This window comes from Rana temporaria, chromosome 11 (genome assembly GCF_905171775.1).
Source record: "Rana temporaria chromosome 11, aRanTem1.1, whole genome shotgun sequence".
In the NCBI taxonomy this organism is placed as follows: domain Eukaryota; kingdom Metazoa; phylum Chordata; class Amphibia; order Anura; family Ranidae; genus Rana; species Rana temporaria.
The window spans coordinates 150,266,293-150,289,525 of record NC_053499.1 but is presented as its reverse complement, the minus strand read 5'-3'; the positions used below and the strand labels follow the sequence as shown (position 1 = coordinate 150,289,525).

Genomic DNA, 23,233 nt, shown 5'->3' with positions numbered 1-23,233 from the left:
AGAAATTACCGTTTAACATGGGAGTCTATAGAAGGGGTGCCCGGCTTTGAAAAATCAGTGCTCCCCAGCTGTAGGTCCCCCAGACAACAAACTTTGCACACTTGTAAAGGAGGAGTGGGTCTACATGTGTGCCAAGTTCCGGGTCCAGAGAACCTATGACCGACCAGTATCAGGTCCCGAAAATCACCAGAGAAATTACCGTTTAACATGGGAGTCTATGGAAGGGGTGCCCGGCCGTAGGTCCCCCAGGCAACAAACTTTGCACACTTGTAGAGGAAGAGTGGAGCTACATGTGTGCCAAGTTTGGGGTCCAGGGGACCTACGGCCGGCCGGTACCGAGTCCCCAAAGTCCGGAAGATCAGCCACAAAAAGGTGACTCAAGTATAAGCCGAGGGGGGCATTTTCAGCACCAAAAAAACGTGCTGAAAAGCTTGGCTTATACTCGAGTATATACGGTAATCTACTAACACTTACCTTTTACATTTGGATTGAAATCAATTAAAAATTGAACGCCGATAACTAAATCAGAGCGTAAACAATTATTCCAGCACACACATCGACAGGACCACAGCCGGCGCCCAAAGAAATCCTTTGACCCTCCCAGCTCGGCGGGAGAGACGCTTTCATTAAAACCTACGAGATGGCGAGAGCAAAGCACAGCGGCTGACTCCCCCCCCCCCCCCCCCCCCCCACCCAAAGCTGGCAGTCACTCTCATCAAAGCATTAGCAATAAAACTGTTTTAATGAGATGCATTAAAAAGTCACATTCACCTCGCGAGTCATTTAGAAAAGAAAAATCCTGTCTGCGAGTGACCTGCGAGGACGGCGATATTGCGAGCCGCAACTAACATCACAAATCATTAATACGATTAGGCTAAATTAAATCTCTTTGGAAAGTACAATCAAGTAATGAGGATGGGATTCATGGCGGCATGCTGGCTTTTTATTTAAAGGGAACGGATGGGAATAAAGTGGGATCATCAAGAGCCAATCAGGTGTGCGCAGGGCCGGCCCTACCATGGGACCCGATGGTACCATTGTACCAGGCAGCACTTTCAGGGGGGCAGCAAATTTCCTGTCTGCACGCCATCCCGTTCCGCCAGCTCCGCTCTCCGCTCCACTGTGGGGTTAATTGCATGAATAGAGCCATAACAGGTCCTTTTTATACATGTATTGAGCCATGATAGGTCCACTTTAGTTATCATGATATAAAATAATGTGGGGGCATTTTGGTGGGCGTATTTTTTTTTGGGGGGGGGGAAGCAGCTTTTTCATTCTTGGTACCAGGCAGCACAATGTCTTGGGCCGGCACTGGGTGTGCGGCATGCAAATGACAGAAAGTGACAGCAGAAGGATGAGCTCACCAGTCTTCTGTTGCTCCTTTACCATCCAAACCCAGTCTAGAGCTGGGGAGGTGACATCAGAAGTACTTCTTAATAGCAGGGGTCTAAAAACTGGCGGGCCTCCTGCTGTTGCGAAACGACAAGTCCCATGAGGCATTGCAAGGCTGACAGTTACAAGCATGACTCCCACAGGTAGAGGCATGATGGGAGTTGCAGTTTCGCAACAGCTGGAGGGCCGCCACTTTGAGACCCCTGGCTTAAAGCGGAGTTTCACCCCCAATGTCAACTTGACCTTATTCAGACCTGCTCTATATTTACTACTACCTTCCGCTATCCGCAATTTTTAAAATGAGTTCCGTACCTTAATTCAGATGATAATAGCAGCCACTTCCTGCTATCCCGTTTCTCCCTTTTCCACAGCGGCCAGTGTTTCATTGGACAGCATCGCAGTGTCTCCTGGGAGCAGAGTGTGACGCACCCAGGAGACGATTCCTAACGCAGAAAGACGAGCTATTGCGAGATTTTACTCGTCACGTGACTAGGGAACCAGGTCACGTGACGAGGGCGGATCTAATTCCGCCATTTTACTCGATGGCAAACAGGTGAAATCAGGCATTAAGGTGCCTGTCGTCACAACGGGGGCGTGAAATTTTCTTTACGCCGGCCGTTGTGATGGCAACGGAGAAGTGTTGACGGCGCTGCTCGCCGTCAACACTGCTCATGTGCGGGATAGAGCGTTGAATGCTGGGATATCCGCATTCACCGCTTCCCGGGAGCATTTGCTTGTGGGCTTCACTGAAACAGATTATAATGTTTTGTTTTGAAGTTTCAGTATATCTTAGCTTGGAGTGAAGACAAAAAGAACTAATAATACCAAACAGCTGTTACCTCTCACTCCAAAACCCCCTCCACCGAAGAAAGCCCCTGTGAGCTTGAGTGGGGGGGCCCTGTGTGACACAAGGACATTCGTGCTAATAAAAGACTTTTACAAGAAGGAACCACCATATATGGACTGACCTATCAGTTGTGCTCATGTGTATGATGTCATTTTGTCTATAAAAAGCCAATAAGGGTCCCGCCTCTTTGTCTTTGATGCTGGAATACAGAAAGAAGCAGTCTGTTCCTCAGCTCTCTGCATGCTTTCATAATTTGGGTCAACGGCAGAATGGGTTTTGCCCTGAAGTTGTGTCAGGGGTTAACAATCCTTATCACGGTTTAGGAGATATCCCCTGTCATCAGCACATGCGCACTGGGGCAAACTGAAGCAATGGCACATAAGTGACCATGCCGTTACCGGCGGCTCCCGCGCATGTGCGGGAGTGACGTCATCGCGGCTCCGGCCAATCACAGCACTGGAGCTGTGATACCTGGAAGTAACCCCCGGGAAAGCCGTCGCCGCTGCGGGGGCTTCGATCTAAGGTAAGTTATTCATAATGAGCCAGTATGCTATAAAACTAGCTCATTATGCCCCTGTCTTGCAGGGTTTTTTTTTTTTTTTTTCCAATTTTTTTCAACCACTTTAATGACTTCGTATTGACAAATATGTCAGAGAAAAACAAAAAGGGACACAATTATTTTAGATACAGCAAGCACATTCCTTTCATTTTGATAAAGGTAAGAAATCGTTGACTTGGTCTTTTCTTGTCAAACTGAAGAGCAATCAGAACCTTTGGCACCCGAGATAGGCGCAAATCACAAATCATACACAGCCGTAACATGAGCCATTATCTTACCAGAGTGAGAAGTATCGACGGGCTCTTTGCACTTAGGACTTTTGCAATCTGGTGAAAGAAAGAACAAATATTAAAATAGAATCAAAACAAGATATAAGAGACTAAATGGAGCAAAAAAACCCTCCACTCAAATCAGATTCTTCTTACCATACGCTGGTTACGCCTTCTAGTCTGATCTCAAGCACTACTCCAGAGAAGCCACTTCACCGATGGCGGCCAAAAAGCCTGAATCATCTGCGTTCAGCTTGTAATAAATGTCTCTACAATGTTAGGATTTATTGGCCCAATCAGGGAGATTTACTAAAACTGGAGCACTCAGAATCTGGTGCAGCTGTGAATGGCAGCCAATCAGCTTCTAACCTCAGCTTGTTCAATTAAAGGGGTTGTAAAGGTACAATTTTTCCCCTAAATAGCTTCCTTTACCTTAGTGCAGTCCTCCTTCACTTACCTCATCCTTCCATTTTTCTTTTAAATGTCCTTATTTCTTCTGAGAAATCCTCACTTCCTGTTCTTCTGTCTGTAACTCCACACAGTAATGCGAGGCTTTCTTCCTGGTGTGGAGTATCGTGCTCGCCCCCTCCCTTGGACTACAGGAGAGTCAGGACGCCCACTAACACACAGCTCCTTTCTCCATCTGCAACGCAGAGAGCGTCCTGACTCTCCTGTAGTCCAAGGGAGGGGGCGAGCACGACACTCCACACCAGGGAGAAAGCCTCGCATTACTGTGCTGAGTTAGAGACAGAAGAACAGGAAGTGAGGATTTCTCAGAAGAAATAAGGGGCCCGGATTCAGATACGAGTTACGACAGCGTATCTCCGGATACACCGTCGTAACTGAGTGTGCGGGTCGTATCTATGCGCTTGATTCTTAGAATCAGTTAGATATGCCTAAGATCCGACCGGCGTAAGTCTCTTACGCCGTCGTATCTTAGTTGCATATTTACGCTGGACGCAAGGTGGCGCTTCCGTATATTTACGCGAGGAATATGAAAATTAGGCACATACGCCGATTCAGAAACGTACATCCACCCGGCGCATTTTTTTACGTCGTTTACGTAAGGCTTTTTCCGGCGTGAAGTTACCCCTCATAAAGCAGGGGTAAGTCATGTTAAGTATGGACGTCGGAAACGTACGAACAGCGTCGTATTTTACATTGTTTACGTAAGTCGTTCACGAATATGGCTGTACGCAAGTTACGTTCACGTCAAAAGCATTGACAGTTTGCGGCGTAATTTGGAGCATGCGCACTTGGAAACGTTCACGGACGGGGAATGCGCCGTTCGTAGGAAACGTCAATTACGTGGGGTCACAAGTAATTTAAATAAAACACGCCCACATCATCCACATTTGAATTAGGCGGGCTTACGCCGACTTATGTTTAAGTGTATTCTCAAACAGAGATACGCTTAAACATATCTAAGATACGACGGCTTGCGCCGTCCTATCTTAGGTTGCAATATTGAAGCTGGCCGCTAGGTGGCGCTTCCATTGCGGTCGGCGTAGAATATGTAAATTAGTAGATACGCCGATTCACGAACGTACGCCCGGCCGCCACAGTACATTTACGCCGTTTCCATAACGCATTATCAGGCCTAAAGTTATTCCATCTATTAGATGGAATAGTAATGTTAAAGTATGGCCGCCGTTCCCGCTTCGAGATTCGAAATTTTTACGTCGTCCGCGAATAGCGATTTACATCGTTTACGTCCACGTCAAAATTAATAGGCCCGTGCGGCGTACTTAGCCGCAATGCACACTTGGAAATGTAGGCGCCCGGCGCATGCACAGTTAAAAAAAAACATCAAAAACGTAAGGTCAACCTCCATTAACATAAAACACGCCCCCTTACACACATTTGAATTAAGCGCCCTTACGCCCGCCCGCTTTAGGCTACGCCGCCGTAACTTAGCAGGCAAGTACATTGTGAATCATGTACTTGCCTAGCTAACTTACGGCGGCGTAGCCTAAACACGCTAAGCTACGCCGCCGCACGTTTAGGCCAATGTACCCGAATCTACCTAGAAATCTGTAAAATTAGGTCACAATCCTTATTCTTAAAAGAAGGGATATTTATTAACATTCTATATATTCCTAAATGAACAGCTTTTAATATGTTAACTACCCCGATTCTCCATTGGTGTGAGCAGGGCCGATCCGCCCTATAGGCTCACTATGCAAGCTGCTTAGGGCCCCGCAAAGCTGCGGAGGGCCCCCCAAATTTCTAGAGGAGAAGTAATTTTCGGCCCCTCACCCCGCTTCTCAACTCGCTGGCTGCATGGGAGAAGAGGTAAGAAGTCAGCACCCCCCCCCCCCCCTTTCTGACAGCATGTGACATGTCATTTTCAGCAGTCCCGTCCCCCCCTCCTGCTTCTCAACTTTAATGTGACAATTTATTTTGCTTAGGGCCCCAGGGAGGTCAGGATCGGCACTGGGTGTGAGAGATTATAAATGGGGAAGGCTCAGTGAGATGAATGGATGAACTCATCATTGAGAATTTAACTGAGATGAATGCGAGGACCTAGAATACCTGTCCAAAAGACTGACAGCAAAAAGACCAAACGGCCCGTCACGTCTGTCCTTATTTTTAACCTAAGTATAGATCGATGTTTGTCCCAAGCATGTTTAGAATTCAATTAGTGTCAGTTGACTCGCTACCTCTGTTGGAAGTCAGTTTCAAGGAAGCCAAGATTGGCACAAATGGTCTATACAAGACCACAAGGGAGTAATTAATATGTCCCTCAGAGAGGCAAAATTGAAAGTCATCTCCAGGTGGTACATAGTTCCGTCTAAAATTAGCAAAAATAGATCTGAATAAGTCTTCTCAATGTTTCAGACTAAGTGGCCATCGAGGACCAACATACCAGATTTGGTGGCAGTATGCCAATATTTGATGCTTTTTTTCTCCACTTTATGCTGGCTTTTAATTATTTTTTTTTTCCCCCGGACCTCCACTTTAACCTTCTCCTGATACTCAACATCTTCAATATAGTGCATTGGGTGCAGGCAGGGTCTCTCAAAAAAATAAATTTGACCCAACTGGTCAAGACACACATAACTTTAATATAAGCAAGAGAAATAAATATTAATATTTTTTAATAGGTCTCCAAAGATTGCTTAAAGCGGAGTTCCGGCCACAATTTCACTTTTTAAATATAAATACTCCTGTAATACACAAGCTTAATGTATTCTAGTAAAGTTAGTCTGTAAACTAAGGTCCGTTTTGTTAGGTTGTTACAGCATTTAGACACTTTATAAAATAGAAATTGACTGCGGCCATCTTAAGTGTGGGCATCATGAAGCCAGACTGTATGACTTCCTGGATTTCAGCCTTGCAGATCTAGCACATGCTCAGTGCTGCACAAGCAGTGTCAGATCAGGTTTCAGCACCTGTGCTGTCCAAGTCACATGATTCTTTGAGACTGGGGAGTGCACAGACTCCTGGAAAGTTACACCCACTACATTCCCAGGAGTCTGTGCGGTGTAGGTTAGGAAGCATTAAGCACCTAGGTGCAGGAAGTGGGAAGATTAACTATTCTACCTAGCAACAACACTTTGAAGGCATCTAAAAAAAAAAAAAAAAATTCGTAAAGGACTAATGACATTTTTTTAAAACTACTGATGTAATGTTATATTTATGGGTGGAACTCCACTTTCATTTCGAACACGAGACCTCGACCTGTTGTTTTTAGCAGACCTTCAAAATGTAGAATTACTCTCAACTGCCCAAAGAAAAGCAGCATCAATAGGAGCAGGATACAGGAGGAGCCACTTACATCACAGGCGTAGTGGACCTCATCCACAGCGTACTTCTTCTTGAAGTGCTCAGGAGGGTGAATCCTGGAAGATGAGGAAAAAAAAGGTTGTAAACTTTGATTTTCAGTGGACATAAATTCATTAGATATTCCACATAACAAGAGAAGTTTAAACAAGGAGCAAGGAAACAGATACTTTTACTGTGAAGCAGACTGGGCAAACTTGGGTAGGTGGTTTACATTTTCGAGGGGAAATCTGATGAAACATTACAAGACCCATCCATATCCTCTGCATCTTTTTAACACCTCTATTTTTAACCTGGAGTTAAGAGGATTCCTCCTGTGGTTTTTAAAGGGTTCCTTTTCTCTCCTCTAATGTAACAAATTTAAAGGAAATTATTTCTTCAATTGTCCACCAATCTAAGGGAGGACCTTTGTCCACTCCAATACTTTAAAGAACATTTCAACTGTCCACCATGTGAAGATTCCTTTGTCCTACCGACCAAAAATCAGGTAAGACGTCGTCCTCGGCTGACTACCAAATTTAAAGCGTCTCCTCTTCCCTAATCATCAATGTAAGTGGGATTGTTCCACTGTCCAGCAATAAGGAGAGTCCATTGCCCCACTGACCATAAATTCAAGAGGTTCTTCTCAGCTTACCACCAGGGGCTCTTTTTCTCAAATCGTCAATGTAGAGGGCATTTCTACACTAGCCACCAATGCAAGGGCTCCCTTTACCCAATTACCATACATGTAGAGCGGTCCTTCTGCGCTGACCACCAAATGTAAGGGGGTCCTTCAATAGGGGGCATTTTTTCACTAGTCACCAATGTAGGGGATCCCTTGTCCCACTGACCATAACTGACCATAACTGAGCCATTCTTCCTGAACAATCAACGTAAAGAGGTCCTTCTGGGTTGACCATCATATTTAAAGGGGCTCTTCTTTTCCCAATCATAAATTTAAGTGGCATTTTTCCACTGGCCAGCAATAAGGAGGGCCCCTTTTCTCATGGACCATAAATTCAAGAAATCCTTCTCAGTTTACCACCAGGGGCTCTTCTCTTATCGTCAATGTAGGGGGCTTTTCTTCACTAGTCACCAATGCAAGGGGTCCCTGTACCCAATGACCATACATGTAGAGCGGTCGTCCTGCGCTGACCACCAAATGTAATGAGGTCCTTCTTCATTAATTATCAAAATAGGGGGCATTTTTTCACTAGTCACCAATGTAGGGGATCCCTTATCCCACGGACCATAAATGTAAGACAACCTTCCCTGTCGACCACCTAAAGTAATGGGACCCCTCTTCCCAAACCATCAAAGTATAGGGCATTTTTCCACTGGTAACCAATGTGAAAAGTCCACTTTTCCACTGACCATAAAAGTAAAATGTCCAATGTCAGAGGGCCCTACTTCACTAATCGTCAATGTACAGGGCATTTCTCGACTGTTCACCAATGTGAGGGGTCCCTTGTCCTAGTAAACATAAATGTAAGACACCCTTCTATGCTGGTCACCTAAAGTAACTGAGCCGTTCTTCCTGAACAATCAACGTACAGGGTATTTCTCCATTGGCCATCAATGTGAGGGGCTCCTTTACACAATGACTATTAATGTAAGAGGTCCTTCTGTGTTGACCACCAAATGCAAGGGGGCCCTTCTTCAATAATCATAAATTTAAGAGGCATTCCTACACTGGTTGCCAATGTGAGAAGTCCCTTGTCCCACTCACCATACTCTTATGCCCCGTACACACCATCATTTTTCAGTTTTCCCAACTTCATCATTAAAACGATGTTGCCCACACACCATCGTTTTTAAAAAATTATCTAGCTAAGCGCGGTCACGTACAACACGTATGACGGCACTATAAAGGGGAAGTTCCATTCGCATTTGGGCTGCTTTAGCTGATTTTGTGTTAGTAAAACACGATTCGCGCTTTTCTGTCTGTTACAGCGTGATGAATGTGCTTACTCCATTATGAACGGTGGTTTTACCAGAACAAGCGCTCCCGTCTCATAACTTGCTTCTGAGCATGCGCGGGTTTTTTACCTCGTTTTAGCCCACACACGATCATTTTTTACAACCGGAAAAACGACATAGGTTTAAAACGACGTTAAAAAAATGCAGCATGTTCGAAAAACGCAGATTCTCAAAAACGATGTGCAGCCCACACACCATCATTTTAAATGACGTTTTTTTCATGCCGAAAAATGATCGCGTGTACACGGCATTGTGCCCCGTACACACGATCGGTTTTCCCGTTGGAAAAAGTGAGATGAGAGCTTTTGGTCGAGAATCCCGACTGTGTGTATGCTCCATCAGACTTTTTCCAAAGGAAAAACTGCTGGAAAAAGATAAAGAGCAGGATCTCTATTTTCCCGTCAGGAAAAAAATCCGATCAGAATTTCCTATTGGGTGTACAAATTCCCACGTGCAAAATTCCAACGCATGCTCAGAAGCACAGAACTTAATTTTCTCGTCTCGTTGTAGTCTTTTACGTCACCGCGTTTTTGGCAGTCAAAAGTTCACCAAACTTGTAACTGAGTATGCAAGGCAGGCTTTGAGCGGAAATTCCTTCCAAAAAAACATCCCACTTTTTTCCGACGGGAATTCCGCTCGTGTGTACAGGGCATTAAGAGGCCCTTGCTGAGCACCAGGGGGCTCTTGTTCACTAATCATCAATGTGGGGGGGGGGGGGCATTTCTCCACTGACAACCAATGTAAAAAAAGATATTACATTTTTCAAAGTCTACTTCTCTCTTGTCATTTTTTATTTTGTCACAATTATATAGCACATGATTTTTATGATTGATGATGATTTTTGATATCTACAACTTATTGATCATGTCCAAGGAGTCGATATATTTTAGGGAGTTCTCTGAGACCTGAAAATAATTTCAAGAGCAGGGCCGATCCTAGGGTCATAGGCGCCTGGGTGCAGAAATATTTCTGGCGCCCCCGCATGGGCGTTGTCATTTTACTAACTCCTCCCCTTTACATCTCATTATACATCACATCTGTAGATGAACTAGGCGCAGGAATGGGCAGGGGCTGTGTATCCTATGCAATCTATCATGCCATAAAACATCTAGAGCAGGGGCAGCCCAGAGCACGTGTACATGGATGCTGGGGATGCCATCCCCCAGCACACTGAACACTGTGACTCACCTCGATTCTCTCTCTGTGCAGCCTGAGATAGAGATGGGATGGGGAGGCATTCCAACTGGAGTTGGTGGAGACAGTGCGGGATCCAAGACTCCCAGTGTTAGGAATTAATTCCTGCACATCAGCACTCAGCAGCCACTGAAAACTAGAACTCTCATGTCAGGAAGAGGATCGGCCCCTCCCCCGAGCACTGCCAGGCTGGATCGGCTTCCCTATGCTCACACATCAGTTCTGGACGGACACACACCTATGCTCAGAACACTAGTTCTGGACGGACACAAACAAGGAGAGAAGGAGGGAGGGGAGAACTCTGGCACTTCGGCGCCCCCACCTCTGCAGGCGCCTGGGTGCAATTCACCCTGTGCACCCTGCCTAGGATCGACCCTGTTCAAGGGTTCCTTAGAGGAGAAAAGGTTGACAGGTCTGACTGCTGCACATTAGCAGTTGACAGTGGAGACACACACATAGAAGAAGACTGTAGTTTGATGCCAACGTAAAACCCGTCTTCATTGATTTAATTGGAAGAAATGCAAACTAACGCAAGGCTTCTGGAGTCACCGTGAGATACCAAAAAAAATGTGGATGCTTAGGCCACTGGTACTCAACCCATCAGCGAGATAATCTGTTTGTGGTGGGAATGGCCTTTAAATATTTCTTTCATGTACAACTGGTTTGTACCAAACAGAGGGAGGTTTTATTAAGTGCAATTGCGCCTTTGACTTACTACAAAGTTACAAAATTACAAATCACTGGGCAAGAAGAGACTGAGGAAATACTTTCTCCTGCCTGCAGCAGACTGATGACATCTCAGCCTAGGCAAAGTCACTGACTCCAACTCATGGACAGCTTTTTAATGATGTAAAGTGGAGCTTTTATGCAATTGATACGGTTATATATTGTGACATATCAGGAATTTATTCACGCGGTCCACTTTAAACTCTGTCTAGTTTTTAATAGGAAGTCGCCTTGCTAAACAGCTCACAGACCTCTGAACCCCGCCAAGACCCGCCAGCGCCATTCCGGAAAAGGCGATGATTCCGGAGTAAGCCTCCTCAGGTATTTGCAGAGCTTGCGGGCGATATGAATTGTTGTCTTGTGGATTGGGGATAAAACCGCGGATATCAAGCAAGATGTCAGCGCATTTCTCTCCTTGACATTTCGATATCCGGGAAGGAATGATGTAAAGTATAAATATTGTTTGAACGCTGTACATAATGATAACCCGAGGGACCGGGCGCGCTTCTCCTGCTACATCTGCTTTGAAGAGACACGACAGCGAGGCGGCGCGATTGGTTTTCGGTGAGAAGGTGACTGAGCAGCCAATTAGAGCCAAGTCAATTAGCGCCAATCAAGGGCCGGATTCCCAGAATGCTCAGACATTTGTCAAGTCAACAGATGGACTGTTCCGAGTGTCTCACCTCTTGTTTAGATTTAACGTCTGCGAGACAAAGAAAAGAACGAGCTCAGAGAGAGAAAAAAATAAAAAATACGATGATGAATAATACATGGCTGCCGAGGTGGAACGCCAAGCGCATTTCCGAGAGGGAGGCAGATGGCGGAGATGGACACATTTCTGGTCAAAGAATAGATGAAAACCTATAGCAAATGTGACTTGGAGTCAACAATCAAAAATCAACATGTTAAAGCTGAACTCCAGATGGAGATAAAATACACAAAATTAATGCAACTCTGGATCTAATAATACATTGTATTATTTATTTTTAAGCCGACCTCCAGCCTTCCACGATTGTACAGGCATGCTTGTCCTTGTTCAGAGTATTAGCCAAGCAAATTGCTTTTTCAGAAGGTAGTCGTCAAAGGAAGTCTCAGTTTTTCTCTGATGAGAAGTTTCCTTTAAATGTGGACCTGGACATACGGATAACTCCTCACAGTGACTGAAGTGTCCGGCTCACATATAGTAGGCAAGGCCAAAGCTTCATTTCATAAGTCTGTTCAGTTGAACGCTGCTCCTTAAAGTAGGCAGATCCAGGATAGACGCCATCAGGTGATTGTTGGGTCCGGTATGTTCCACCCATCCATGCCTGCATCATGTAGTTGAAAGGTCAGAAGACCCCTGGGTGTGCTGGGCCCATCCTCATCAGGTGATTGACAGGCCAAGGGACTCCGGATCTGTCCCATCTATCCACACCTGCATCAAGTAATTGACAGGTCAAGGGACTCCGGATCTGTCCCACCTATCCACACCTGCATCAAGTAATTGGCAGGTCAGGAACTCTCCATCCTAATCTACATCAAGTTATTGGCAGGTCGAGGGACTCCATGTCTTCCCTGGCCATCCTTACCTGGATCAGGTGACTGACAAGTCAGTGGACTCCTGGTTTTTGTCTACTCTTATCTGCAGGGCCGATCCGCCCTATAGGCTCACTATGCCCTGAGGACAAGGGGGCACTCTCTACGTCTAGAGGAAAAGAGATTTCATCACCAAATACGGAAAGGTTTCTTCACAGTAAGAGCTGTGAAAATGTGGAACAGACTCCCTCCAGAGGTGGTTCTGGCCAGCTCAGTAGACTGCTTTAAGAAAGGCCTGGATTCTTTCCTGAATGTACAGAATATAACTGAGTACTAAGATTTATAGGTAAAGTTGATCCAGGGTAAATCCGATTGCCTCTCGGGGGATCAGGAAGGAATTTTTTACCCTGCTGCAGCAAATTGGATCATGCTCTGCTGGGGTTTTTTGCCTTCCTCTGGATCAACTGTGGGTATGGAGTTGGGTGTATGGGATTGCATTGTGTTTTTTATTTTTTATTTTTTTTTTTTTTGTGGTTGAACTGGATGGACTTGTGTGGAGCTAGTTCACATATCTGTGCTGCGGCTCCAATGCGAATTTGCACAGAAGCCCTGTGTGTCTTTTGGTCTGTTTCAGGTCCGAATTCAGCGCAAAATTCGGGCTGAAATTGAACCTGAAACGGTGAACCATGACGCACAGACCCCTGCTGTGAACCGCGTGCGACTCATATGTAAACCGAGCCTGAAAGGAAAAAAATAACACTTTTAATAATAAATACATGTAGATTTCAGCTACAAGAATTAAGATTTAAAAAATAAAAAGTAGATTTTTATTCATGTTGGGGGGGGGGGGGGGGGGTAATTTAGGGTACATTTTTAGCGCATCCGGAGTTCAGCTTTAAACATCATCTCGTTAAAACACTCTGCTCTCTCTCGCTGTTACTCCGGCAACAAAAGAACGCGCCGGCGGTGTTCCATGCCAAGAAATTACCGCTTTAAAACAAGCAGGAAAAAAAAAAGAAGTCGTTCCAACATGGCCTTGACAGCGCCGCTTATCATTCGCATGCGTTTCATCAGCCATCGATAACGCATAAAAACCTATTAATGGTTTGCACGTTCCCGTTTCGAATAAGGAAAACGGGTTTCCAATCGGGCGCTTTAAGATAATGGCATTAGGAGGCGGCGAAGCGGCGAGGGCCTGACATCTGTTGCGCAATATGCCGTACTTACTGAATATCTCCGATCGATGTATTGAGCCGTTGTGACATTTAAAATTAATGAGAAGTAAATGGCAGCACAATTTTTAATTAGATGAACTGAGAAAAGCATGGCCAAGCTGGCGCTTAATTTGTTTCTGGGGGGGGGATTAGTGCGCCTGGAGGGCGTTCTGCACTTACCTGCTGCGGCCAGGTGATCAGTCAATGCACTCCCAGAATGCACCGGGAGATAAGGAGGTGGCACAAAGGGTTAGAGCTGAAGCTTTGAGACAATCTATAGATAACAGCTAAAATATACAGTTTAATTACATAGAGGGGAGCAGATATACTGTATCTGCTACAGGATTTGTTCTGGTGTACAGCCAGTCTTGTGATAAAGTCAAGCCTGCCAGATGACACAGCCAGGCTGGTGACCACACTTTTCTCTACTGTAGTTAAGAATTAAAGCTTGGTCACAAACCCGCCCCCTGCCTGGGATTGGACAAGGAAGGAGAAGCAGTACACTGAAAATATCACTTTGTTTGCTCCTTCTGTAAGCACATTGGAACTCGGAGGAAAAGCAGCAGATCCCTCACTCTGCGCTCCCCCATTCCTAAAATTTGCCACAATATATTGTTACAGATTTAACAAGAGGCTGGAAAAGAACACAGGACCCAAGAACGCGCAAGACCCAAGAGAACGCGCAAGACCCAAGAGAACGCGCAAGACCCAAGAGAACGCGCAAGACCCAAGAGAACGCGCCAGACCCAAGAGAACGAGCAAGACCCAAGAGAACGCGCAAGACCCAAGAGAACGCGCAAGACCCAAGAGAACGCGCCAGACCCAAGAGAACGCGCCAGACCCAAGAGAACGCGCCAGACCCAAGAGAACGCGCCAGACCCAAGAGAACGCGCCAGACCCAAGAACGCGCAAGACCCAAGAACGCGCAAGACCCAAGAACACGCAAGACCCAAGAACACGCAAGACCCAAGAACACGCAAGACCCAAGAACACGCAAACCCAAGAGAACACGCAAACCCAAGAGAACACGCAAACCCAAGAGAACACGCAAACCCAAGAGAACACGCAAACCCAAGAGAACACGCAAACCCAAGAGAACACGCAAACCCAAGAGAACACGCAGACCCAAGAAAACACGCAGACCGAAGAGAACATGCAAGAACACGCAAGACCCAAGAGAACACGCAAGACCCAAGAGAACACGCAAGACCCAAGAGAACACGCAAGACCCAAAAGAATACGCAGGACCCAAAAGAATACGCAGGACCCAAGAGAACACGCAGGCAGGACCCAAGAGAACACGCAGGACCCAAGAGAACACGCAGGACCCAAGAGAACACGCAGGACCCAAGAGAACACGCAGGACCCAAGAGAACACGCAGGACCCAAGAGAACACGCAGGACCCAAGAGAACACGCAGGACCCAAGACACCACGCAGGACCCAAGAGAACACGCAGGACCCAAGACACAAGACCCTGCATTGCTTTTCCAGAGAAACTGACACCAACCCTGAAGATCACGCCCACGCATGCCTTTGGGTGTGTATGCCTGCTAGCCACTGGGTGCTGCAGACTTTAGCTGTGCAATCGGCTGATCAGTTGCCTGATTAAGCTTTGTTACCGTGAAATCAGGGAGATCATCAGCAGATTGCGCAGATAAAGGTGGCAAAACCCAGTAGTCAGGAATGTCTAAAGCATACCTCCCAACTTTTGGAGATGGGAACGAGGGACACCTATAAGCAAAAGTATGTTGGCATAGGAAACCACCCCCCCCCCCTGCCACGCCTACTTATAGGAGAATAATACATAAAAAAAATATTCGTTAAACCCACAAGTACTTTTTTTACCACTACTATTCCTTTATATTGGCTTTTGAAATTTACAAATGCAGCAACTTAGAAATTGGATGAAAGGTTTAGCACTGGGAAACACTTTTTGAAAGACAAATAGTGCATTTTATATACAACTATATGGATCAGATCAAAGCGAGGGACAAATGAGGAGGAATGAGGGACAGAGGGACATTGTTCCAAATTAGGGACAGTCCCTCAAAATCAAAGACAGTTGGGAGCTATGCTAAAGGGATGCTGGGGATGCGTTCTTTCATATAATGCACGGGAAGAGCAGTACAGTGATTGACGCCAGCCCTAAGGATCATGCCCACACATGCCCTGGGCGTACAGAGCCTGCTAAAGGGACAGATGCCAGGGCTGGGCGGGAAGGGGCCCAGAAAAAAAAAATAGCTTATTCTGTTTCTATAACCTGTAATGGAAAACCATAACCTTTCCAACCAATCAGAAGCTGGCTATGCTGGGCAACCATGTTGTACACATTTCAGCTCCAGGGAAGGCAGTGAGAACATTCTATAAAGATATGGCAGTGAAAGTATTACAAGGAGGGCGGTAAGGTGTTGGCGCCAGCTCTGCCATCTTACAAGCAGTCAGGGGTTATAAACTCCTCTGATTACCTATAAAGCCGGACGGCGCTCTCACCAATGGCACCGCGCGGCTGTACGTTCCACTCCAGCAATTCGCCGGCTATAAAACCAGACAGACATAACAGACAGAAAAAAGAGGAGCTTAAGAATACTCACGTCCCCATCCACACGGCGTAACTCTCCGGCAGTTTGGGCACAAAAAGGATTGATTTTCCCGTTTCAACATCAATGGCGCCATAACAGCCTGATTCGATCACTCCAAACGCCCAGTGAAAGAACGACTCCTAAGAAGCAAAACATTTTCATTAGCGGCCACTAGTATGAAGATTTTTGATCCCCCCCCCAATTTTGATCCCTCTTCCACATGTGTGAGATTTTTATATTTACTATTACATATCACAGGCCAACGAAATGATATCATAGAGTGTACAGCGATGGTCGCACCTGACGGAAGAGGACGCCGGTGTCGGTGCAGTATCGGTTGGTCTCCTCTCCTCCTTGCAGGAGCACAACGGCCTCTTTTGGAACATTGTGGTTGTTGCGCAGTCTATCGCAGACGCGCTTCCTGTTCAGGGCGAAGAGGGCGGCCGGGACCTTCAGAGTCTCGTTACCCAGCCAATAAGATGGTCTGCCAGGGAAAAACAAAGTTCAGATTATTCAAACGTAAGCGCTGTTTAAAAAAATTACACTTTAAAAAGGCATTTTAATAAAAACAACAACAACCAACAACAACTATAATTCGTTTTTTTGCTAAATATAAAGAGATGATGTTACGCCAAATAAATAGATACCCAACATGTCACGCTTTAAAATTGCGCACACTCATGGTATGGCGACTAAATACAATGCTTAAAATTCTCCATAGGCGACATTTTAAAACTTTTTAGTTTTTGAGTTACAGAGCAGATCTAATGCTAGAATTATTGCTCTCGCTTGAATGTTCACGGCGACATCTCACATGTGTGGCTTGAAAACCATTTACACATGGAGCAAAAACATTTCCCTAACCTTTCCTCCGACAATCCTCGTCTTGTTCTGACTTTTCTAATCTTCCGTCTTCATGTAGTGGAGGAAACACAACAGAGGCCAATAATTCCCTGAAACACAAAACTCACAGAACAAGACGCTTTTCCTCCCCAGAGATCGACTTATAACAAATATAGGACGGCGCTCTTAAAGCTGAAGTATATCAATGTGCACAGATTGGGGATTAGGGTCTGCCGAGGCAGCCTGGATATGGACCATGATGCAAGGAGGGACACGGGGGGGGGGACCCTGATGCAAGAAAGGATGCCGACATGGAACCCCGATGCAAGAAGCAATGCAGGACCCCGATGCAAGTGGGGACACCAACGGGGGACCCCGATGCAAGGAGCAACGCCGACGCGGGACCCCAATGCAAGTGGGAATGCTGACAGGGGCCCCCAATGCAAGGAGCGAAGCCGACACAGGACCTCAATGCAAGTGGGGACGCCAACGCGGGACCCCGATGCAAGTGGGGACGCCAACGGGGGACCCCAATGCAAGGAGCCAAGCTGAGGCGGGACCCCGATGCAAGTGGGGACACCAACGGGGAACCCCAATGCAAGGAGCGAAGCCGAGACGGGACCCCGATGCAAGTGGGAATGCCGACGCGGGACACCGATGCAAGTGGGGACGCCAACAGGGGATGCCAACGGGGGACCACAATGCAAGGAGTGAAGCCGAGGCGGGACCCGGATGCAAGTGGGAATGCCGACAGGGGACCTCAATGCAAGGAGCAAAGCCGACACAGGACCTCGATGCAAGTGGGGACGCCGACGTGGGACACCGATGCCAACGGGGGACCCCAATGCAAGTGGAGACGCCAACAGGGGATGCCAACGGGGGACCCCAATGCAAGGAGCGAAGCCGAGGCGGGACCCCGATGCAAGTGGGAATGCCGACAGGGGACCTCAATGCAAGGAGCAAAGCCGACACAGGACCTCGATGCAAGTGGGGACGCCGACGTGGGACACCGATGCCAACGGGGGACCCCAATGCAAGTGGAGACGCCAACAGGGGATGCCAACGGGGGACCCAATGCAAGGAGCGAAGCCGAGGCAGGACCCCGATGCAAGTGGGAATGCCGACAGGGGACCTCAATGCAAGGAGCGAAGCCGACACAGGACCTCGATGCAAGTGGGGACGCCGACGGGGGACCCCAATGCAAGTGGGGACGCCAACAGGGGACGCAAACGGGGGACCCCAATGCAAGGAGCGAAGCCGAGGCGGGACCCCGATGCAAGTGGGGACGCCAACGGGGGACCCCAATGCAAAGAGTGAAGCCGAGACGGGACCCCAATGCAAGTGAGAATGCCTACAGGGGACCTCAATGCAAGGAGCGAAGCCGACACAGGACCTCGATGCAAGTGGGGATGCAGACGCGGGACACCAATGCAAGTAGGGACGCCAACGGGGGACCCCAATGCAAGGAGCGAAGCCGAGGCGGGACCCCGATGCAAGTGGGAATGCCGACAGGGGACCTTAATGCAAATGGGGACGCCGACGCGGGACCCCGACGCAAGTGGGGACGCCGACGCAAGTGGGGACGCCGACGCGGGACCCCGACGCAAGTGGGGACGCCGACGCGGGACCCCGACGCAAGTGGGGACGCCGACGCGGGACCCCGACGCAAGTGGGGACTTTTTTGGCCCACGAATGTTTATAAAATATACAATGCGGTCCTCATACTAAAAAGTTTGAAGACCCCTGGGCTACATGAAGCTGAACTTTCTCCAGCCAGAAAATGAGGCGGGCTCTGTCTGACTTGCTGCACACAGTGAGAAGCTCACAGTGTGCGGTGAAATCAGAGGAAGCCATTTCAGTCTAGGAGAGGAGCCGCTACAACTGTGCATGACTGAAGGGAAGGTCGGAGGTGAGATTTAGGGCCCATTTCTTCCTGTGCTTTTCTTTCTTTTTTGATACATTGTTGCAGACAGTTGACACGCTCCACCAATCATCGTTGTGCGCCTGCTGGAAACGGCACCAAATATGCAGCAATGGGGGATCTTTTTAGGAATACGACACACAGAAATCTGCAGCGGAGAATTCTGCCTAAAAGGAAAACTCCGGAATTGTTAAAAATTGATACAACTCATAAAACTGCAGTCTGAATTTATTAAGAAGAACTTTCATATTCCGTTCTTAAATTGCGATTCCTAGAACTGCCAAAGTATTTCAAATGGGAAACCTCAACTAAATAAAAAAAAATGACACACGATGCAGCCTGTCAATAATATTTATATGGCAGTTTGCGTTGTTTCGGGTCCCCCTGTGATGCCGCGTACACACGCTTCCGACAACAAACGTTCGATGGGAGCTTTTTGTCTGAAATTCCGACTGTGTGTAGGTCCCATCGGACATTTGTTGTCAGAATTTCTGACAACAAAAATTTGAGAGCTGGTACTCAAATTTTCCGACAACAAAATCCGTTCTCGGAGAAATCGCACCGCTAATCCCTTTAGATGTTGTTCTATTTACCCCCTGCAGAGTGATTATCCACCCCAAGAAACAAAAACGCCACAAAAGACCCAGTGTGACTGCATGAGAAAAAAAAAAACATTTCCCAATATGAAGGATTTAATAACAGAAGGAGAAAAGAGCAAACCGCAGACGAGAAGCTGAACTTTCAGCTCGAAGAAAAACTCCACAAGGTTTATCGAAGGCAGGAGACGTCTTAATGCAAACACAGCACAATCCGAGCAATAAAGCGAGTACATTGGCATTTTCCAAGTTTATTGATTCCCACACAGCAATTCAATTAGTTACTTATTGAAAAACATCCCTAACACTTCCCTCCCGCCGCCAAGACACAATACGGCGCAGGCCTGCCGAAAATGAAAAAAAGACTAGGCCGACATTACAGCCTGCCGCGAGCCTGATAACCAGTCACAGTATGTGAAACGGACATAAAAAATGCACAAACACGAAGAAAAAAAAACTATGGTAAATCTAAAAAAGCATTCACCAGAACGCAATATGTCTGCGTTTCGGGGGGTGCATAGGCCCTGTAAACATGTAGCCTCTAAGAATCGAGTATATTCACATATGCTGTATGGGGGTGATTCACAGAGAGTTAGGCCGGCGTATCAGTAGATAAGCCGACCTAACTCAGAATCTACGCCGACTTATGTTTAAGCGTATGCTCAAACAGAGATACACTTAAACATATACAAGATAAGACGGCTTGCGCCGTACTATCTTAGGTTGCAATTTTTCGGATGGCCGCTAGGTGGCGCTTCCATTGCAGTCGGCGTAGAATATGTAAATGAGTTGATACGCCGATTCACAAACGTACGCCCGGCCGCCGCAGTAGTTTTACGCCGCTTCCGTAAGGCATTAGCAGGCCTAAAGTTATTCCACCTATTAGGTGGAATAACAATGTTAAAGTATGGCCGCCGTTCCCGCCGGGAGATTCAAATTTTTTACGTCGTTTGCGTAAGTCGTCCGCGAAACGGGATTTACGCCGTTTACGTCCACGTCGAAATCAATAGGCCCGTGCGGCGTACTTAGCCGCAATGCACACTGGGAAATGTAGGTGCTCGGTGCATGCGCAGTTAAAAAAAAACGTAAAAAAGCCTCATTACCATACAACAACACGCCCCCCTCCAAGACATTTGAATTCGGCGCCCTTTACGCCCGCTTTAGGCTACGCCGCCGTATATTAGCAGGCAAGTACATTGAGAATCATGTACTTGCCTAGCTAACTTACGGCGGCGTAGCCTAAACAGGCTAAGCTACGCCACCGCAGGTTTGCACCCAGGTACCTGAATCTACCTATATATGCGTACGACCACCTGCCACTGATTTTTACAGGCCAACTGGTGGTGGCGTTACACTGCAATGGTAACTCCAACCAAAGCAAATTCAGCCTATGTACATGACATTCCCATCTCACAGAACAGCAGTCTGCCTTGTTTACGTAGCCATTCTCCCAAACGATCGTCAGGCCCCGGTGGGCATTGCGGCTGCCGGCCCCGCTAATTGGCTCCTGCTGTATCCAATCACAGCAGAACCCGGTCGCCGGCGGTGCGCCCCAGACCAGGAAGTGTGAGATCACGTACTGGGTACCTAATCTGACACAGAGCAGCCGCTCTGCCACAGTATATGTGCGCGGTGCGGTCCACAAGCGGTTAATATAATTTTTTAACGTTATGGTTTAGCCACCTGGGTTTTGCGAAGACATATTTGAAATCATGGAAAAGTTCAAATTCTCTTGCTAGGGAAAGTGCTGCTCCAGTGTTTCTCCAGTGCTGCTCACATGACCACAGCTTGAGCGTTTGGCGACAAGTTCCTTGTTAACAGGAAGAATCAGCGACTGAATTAAACAGAGGTCACCTAAGGATTTTGCTAATATCACCGGTGGAGAGACTGCGGTACCGGGGGGGGGGGGGGGGGGAGGGGGAGAGACTGCGGTACCGGGGGAAGGGACTGGGGGAGGAAGACTGCGCGCAACCAGGGGGGGGGGGGAGAGACTGCGCAACGAGGGGGGGAGGGAGACTGCGCAACCAGGGGGGGGAGGGAGACTGCGCAACCGGGGGGGGAGGGGAGACTGCGCAACCGGGGGGGAGGGGAGACTGCGCAACCGGGGGGGGAGGGGAGACTGCGCAACCAGGGGGGGAGGGAGACTGCGCAACCAGGGGGGGGAGGGAGACTGCGCAACCAGGGGGGGGAGGGAGACTGCGCAACCAGGGGGGGGGGAGGGAGACTGCGCAACCAGGGGGGGAGGGAGACTGCGCAACCAGGGGGGGAGGGAGACTGCGCAACCAGGGGGGGAGGGAGACTGCGCAACCAGGGGGGGGAGACTGCGCAACCAGGGGGGGGGGGGGGGGAGACTGCGCAACCACTTTCTCCAATAACTTTTAAAGGTAACTTGTGCGCAGAGGTCAGGATCATTTAGTGTCTCGCTGATTTTGCATCGGCCATCAATATTTGCCTTTGTACGTGTAAATCGCGCAGAGAGCGGTCACAGCATATAAGCCACAGTTTCCGTATTGAGCAATGAACTTCATTGCGCAACAGTTGCATTTGTAAGCAACCAACGGGAATAATTTTTCTCACACATCTTTTTACATGGACTGAGTCATCAATTTGACAAACCATAAAAGATTTGCTTGACTAAGCTAAAAGAAAAAAAAAAAAACGCAGCTCGCAAAAGCAAAATATATCAAACTTGATTTTACATTTCTCATGATTGGAAATCTTCCCTTAAAACAGGGGTTGGCAATCGGTCGATCGTGGCCACGCAAGGTGCAGATTGTGACCCAGTCGTGCCAGCTTTGCACCCAGCCTACCATGTTCCAGACCCAAGATCAGGGCAGCTATGGGCACTGCAGAGCCACGGTGGGAAGTGGAAGTCTCCTCCTCTGCTCTGATGTGCCATATGACACAGCCGAGGGGAGACCTGGAAGGTCCCTGCATCTGAGGTTTTAGGAATAAAAGAGGGAGAGGGGAATCTGTGCTGTGCATTACCAAACCCTGCACTGTGCATCACGCGCGCCCGACCCCTGCACTGTGCATCACACGCGCCCGACCCCTGCGCTGTGCATCACACGCGCCCGACCCCTGCGCTGTGCATCACACGCGCCCGACCCCTGCGCTGTGCATCACACGCACCCGACCCCTGCACTGTGCATCACACGCTCCCGACCCCTGCACTGTGCATCACACGCTCCCGACCCCTGCACTGTGCATCACACGCGCCCGACCCCTGCACTGTGCATCACACGCGCCCGACCCCTGCACTGTGCATCACACGCGCCCGACCCCTGCGCTGTGCATCACACGCGCCCGACCCCTGCGCTGTGCATTACACGCACCCGACCCCTGCGCTGTGCATTACATGCGCCCGACCCCTGCGCTGTGCATTACATGCGCCCGACCCCTGCGCTGTGCATTGCATACTACAGACACCAGTACTGTGTACTACTTACTTCTGACCTCTATATTATGTGCTGCTTACTCTTGACCCCTGCACTGTGCATCACGCGCGCCCGACCGCTGCACTGTGCATCACGCACGCCCGACCGCTGCGCGGTATATTGCATATTACTGACACCAGTACTGTGCGTTACTTCTGACCTCTACATTATGTGCTGCTTACTCCTGACCCCTGCACTGTGCATCAGGCGCGCCCGACTGCTGCACTGTGCATCACGCACGCTCGACCCCTGTGCATCACACCGCCTGACCACTGCACTGTGCATTGCATACTACTCCTTCCTGCACTGTGCACTACTTACTCCTGACCTCTACATTATGTGCTGCTTACTCTTGACCCCTGCACAGTCTGACTCCTGTACTGTGCATTAAATA

The 23,233-nt window shown here is 48.0% G+C and overlaps 1 protein-coding gene across 1 annotated transcript in view; it reads right to left on the bottom strand.

Moving 5' to 3' along the window:
* The window catches only part of PEPD (peptidase D), a 158,804-nt gene that overhangs the window by 130,816 nt on the left and 4,755 nt on the right, over positions 1-23,233 (bottom strand). Inside the window, exons 2-5 of the mRNA XM_040329439.1 lie at positions 16,343-16,526; positions 16,055-16,182; positions 6,849-6,912; positions 3,077-3,124 (exon numbers count right to left, since the gene is read on the bottom strand). Of these exons, the coding sequence (XP_040185373.1) occupies positions 3,077-3,124; positions 6,849-6,912; positions 16,055-16,182; positions 16,343-16,526 (424 nt within the window). The remainder of the gene's footprint in view (positions 1-3,076; positions 3,125-6,848; positions 6,913-16,054; positions 16,183-16,342; positions 16,527-23,233) is intronic.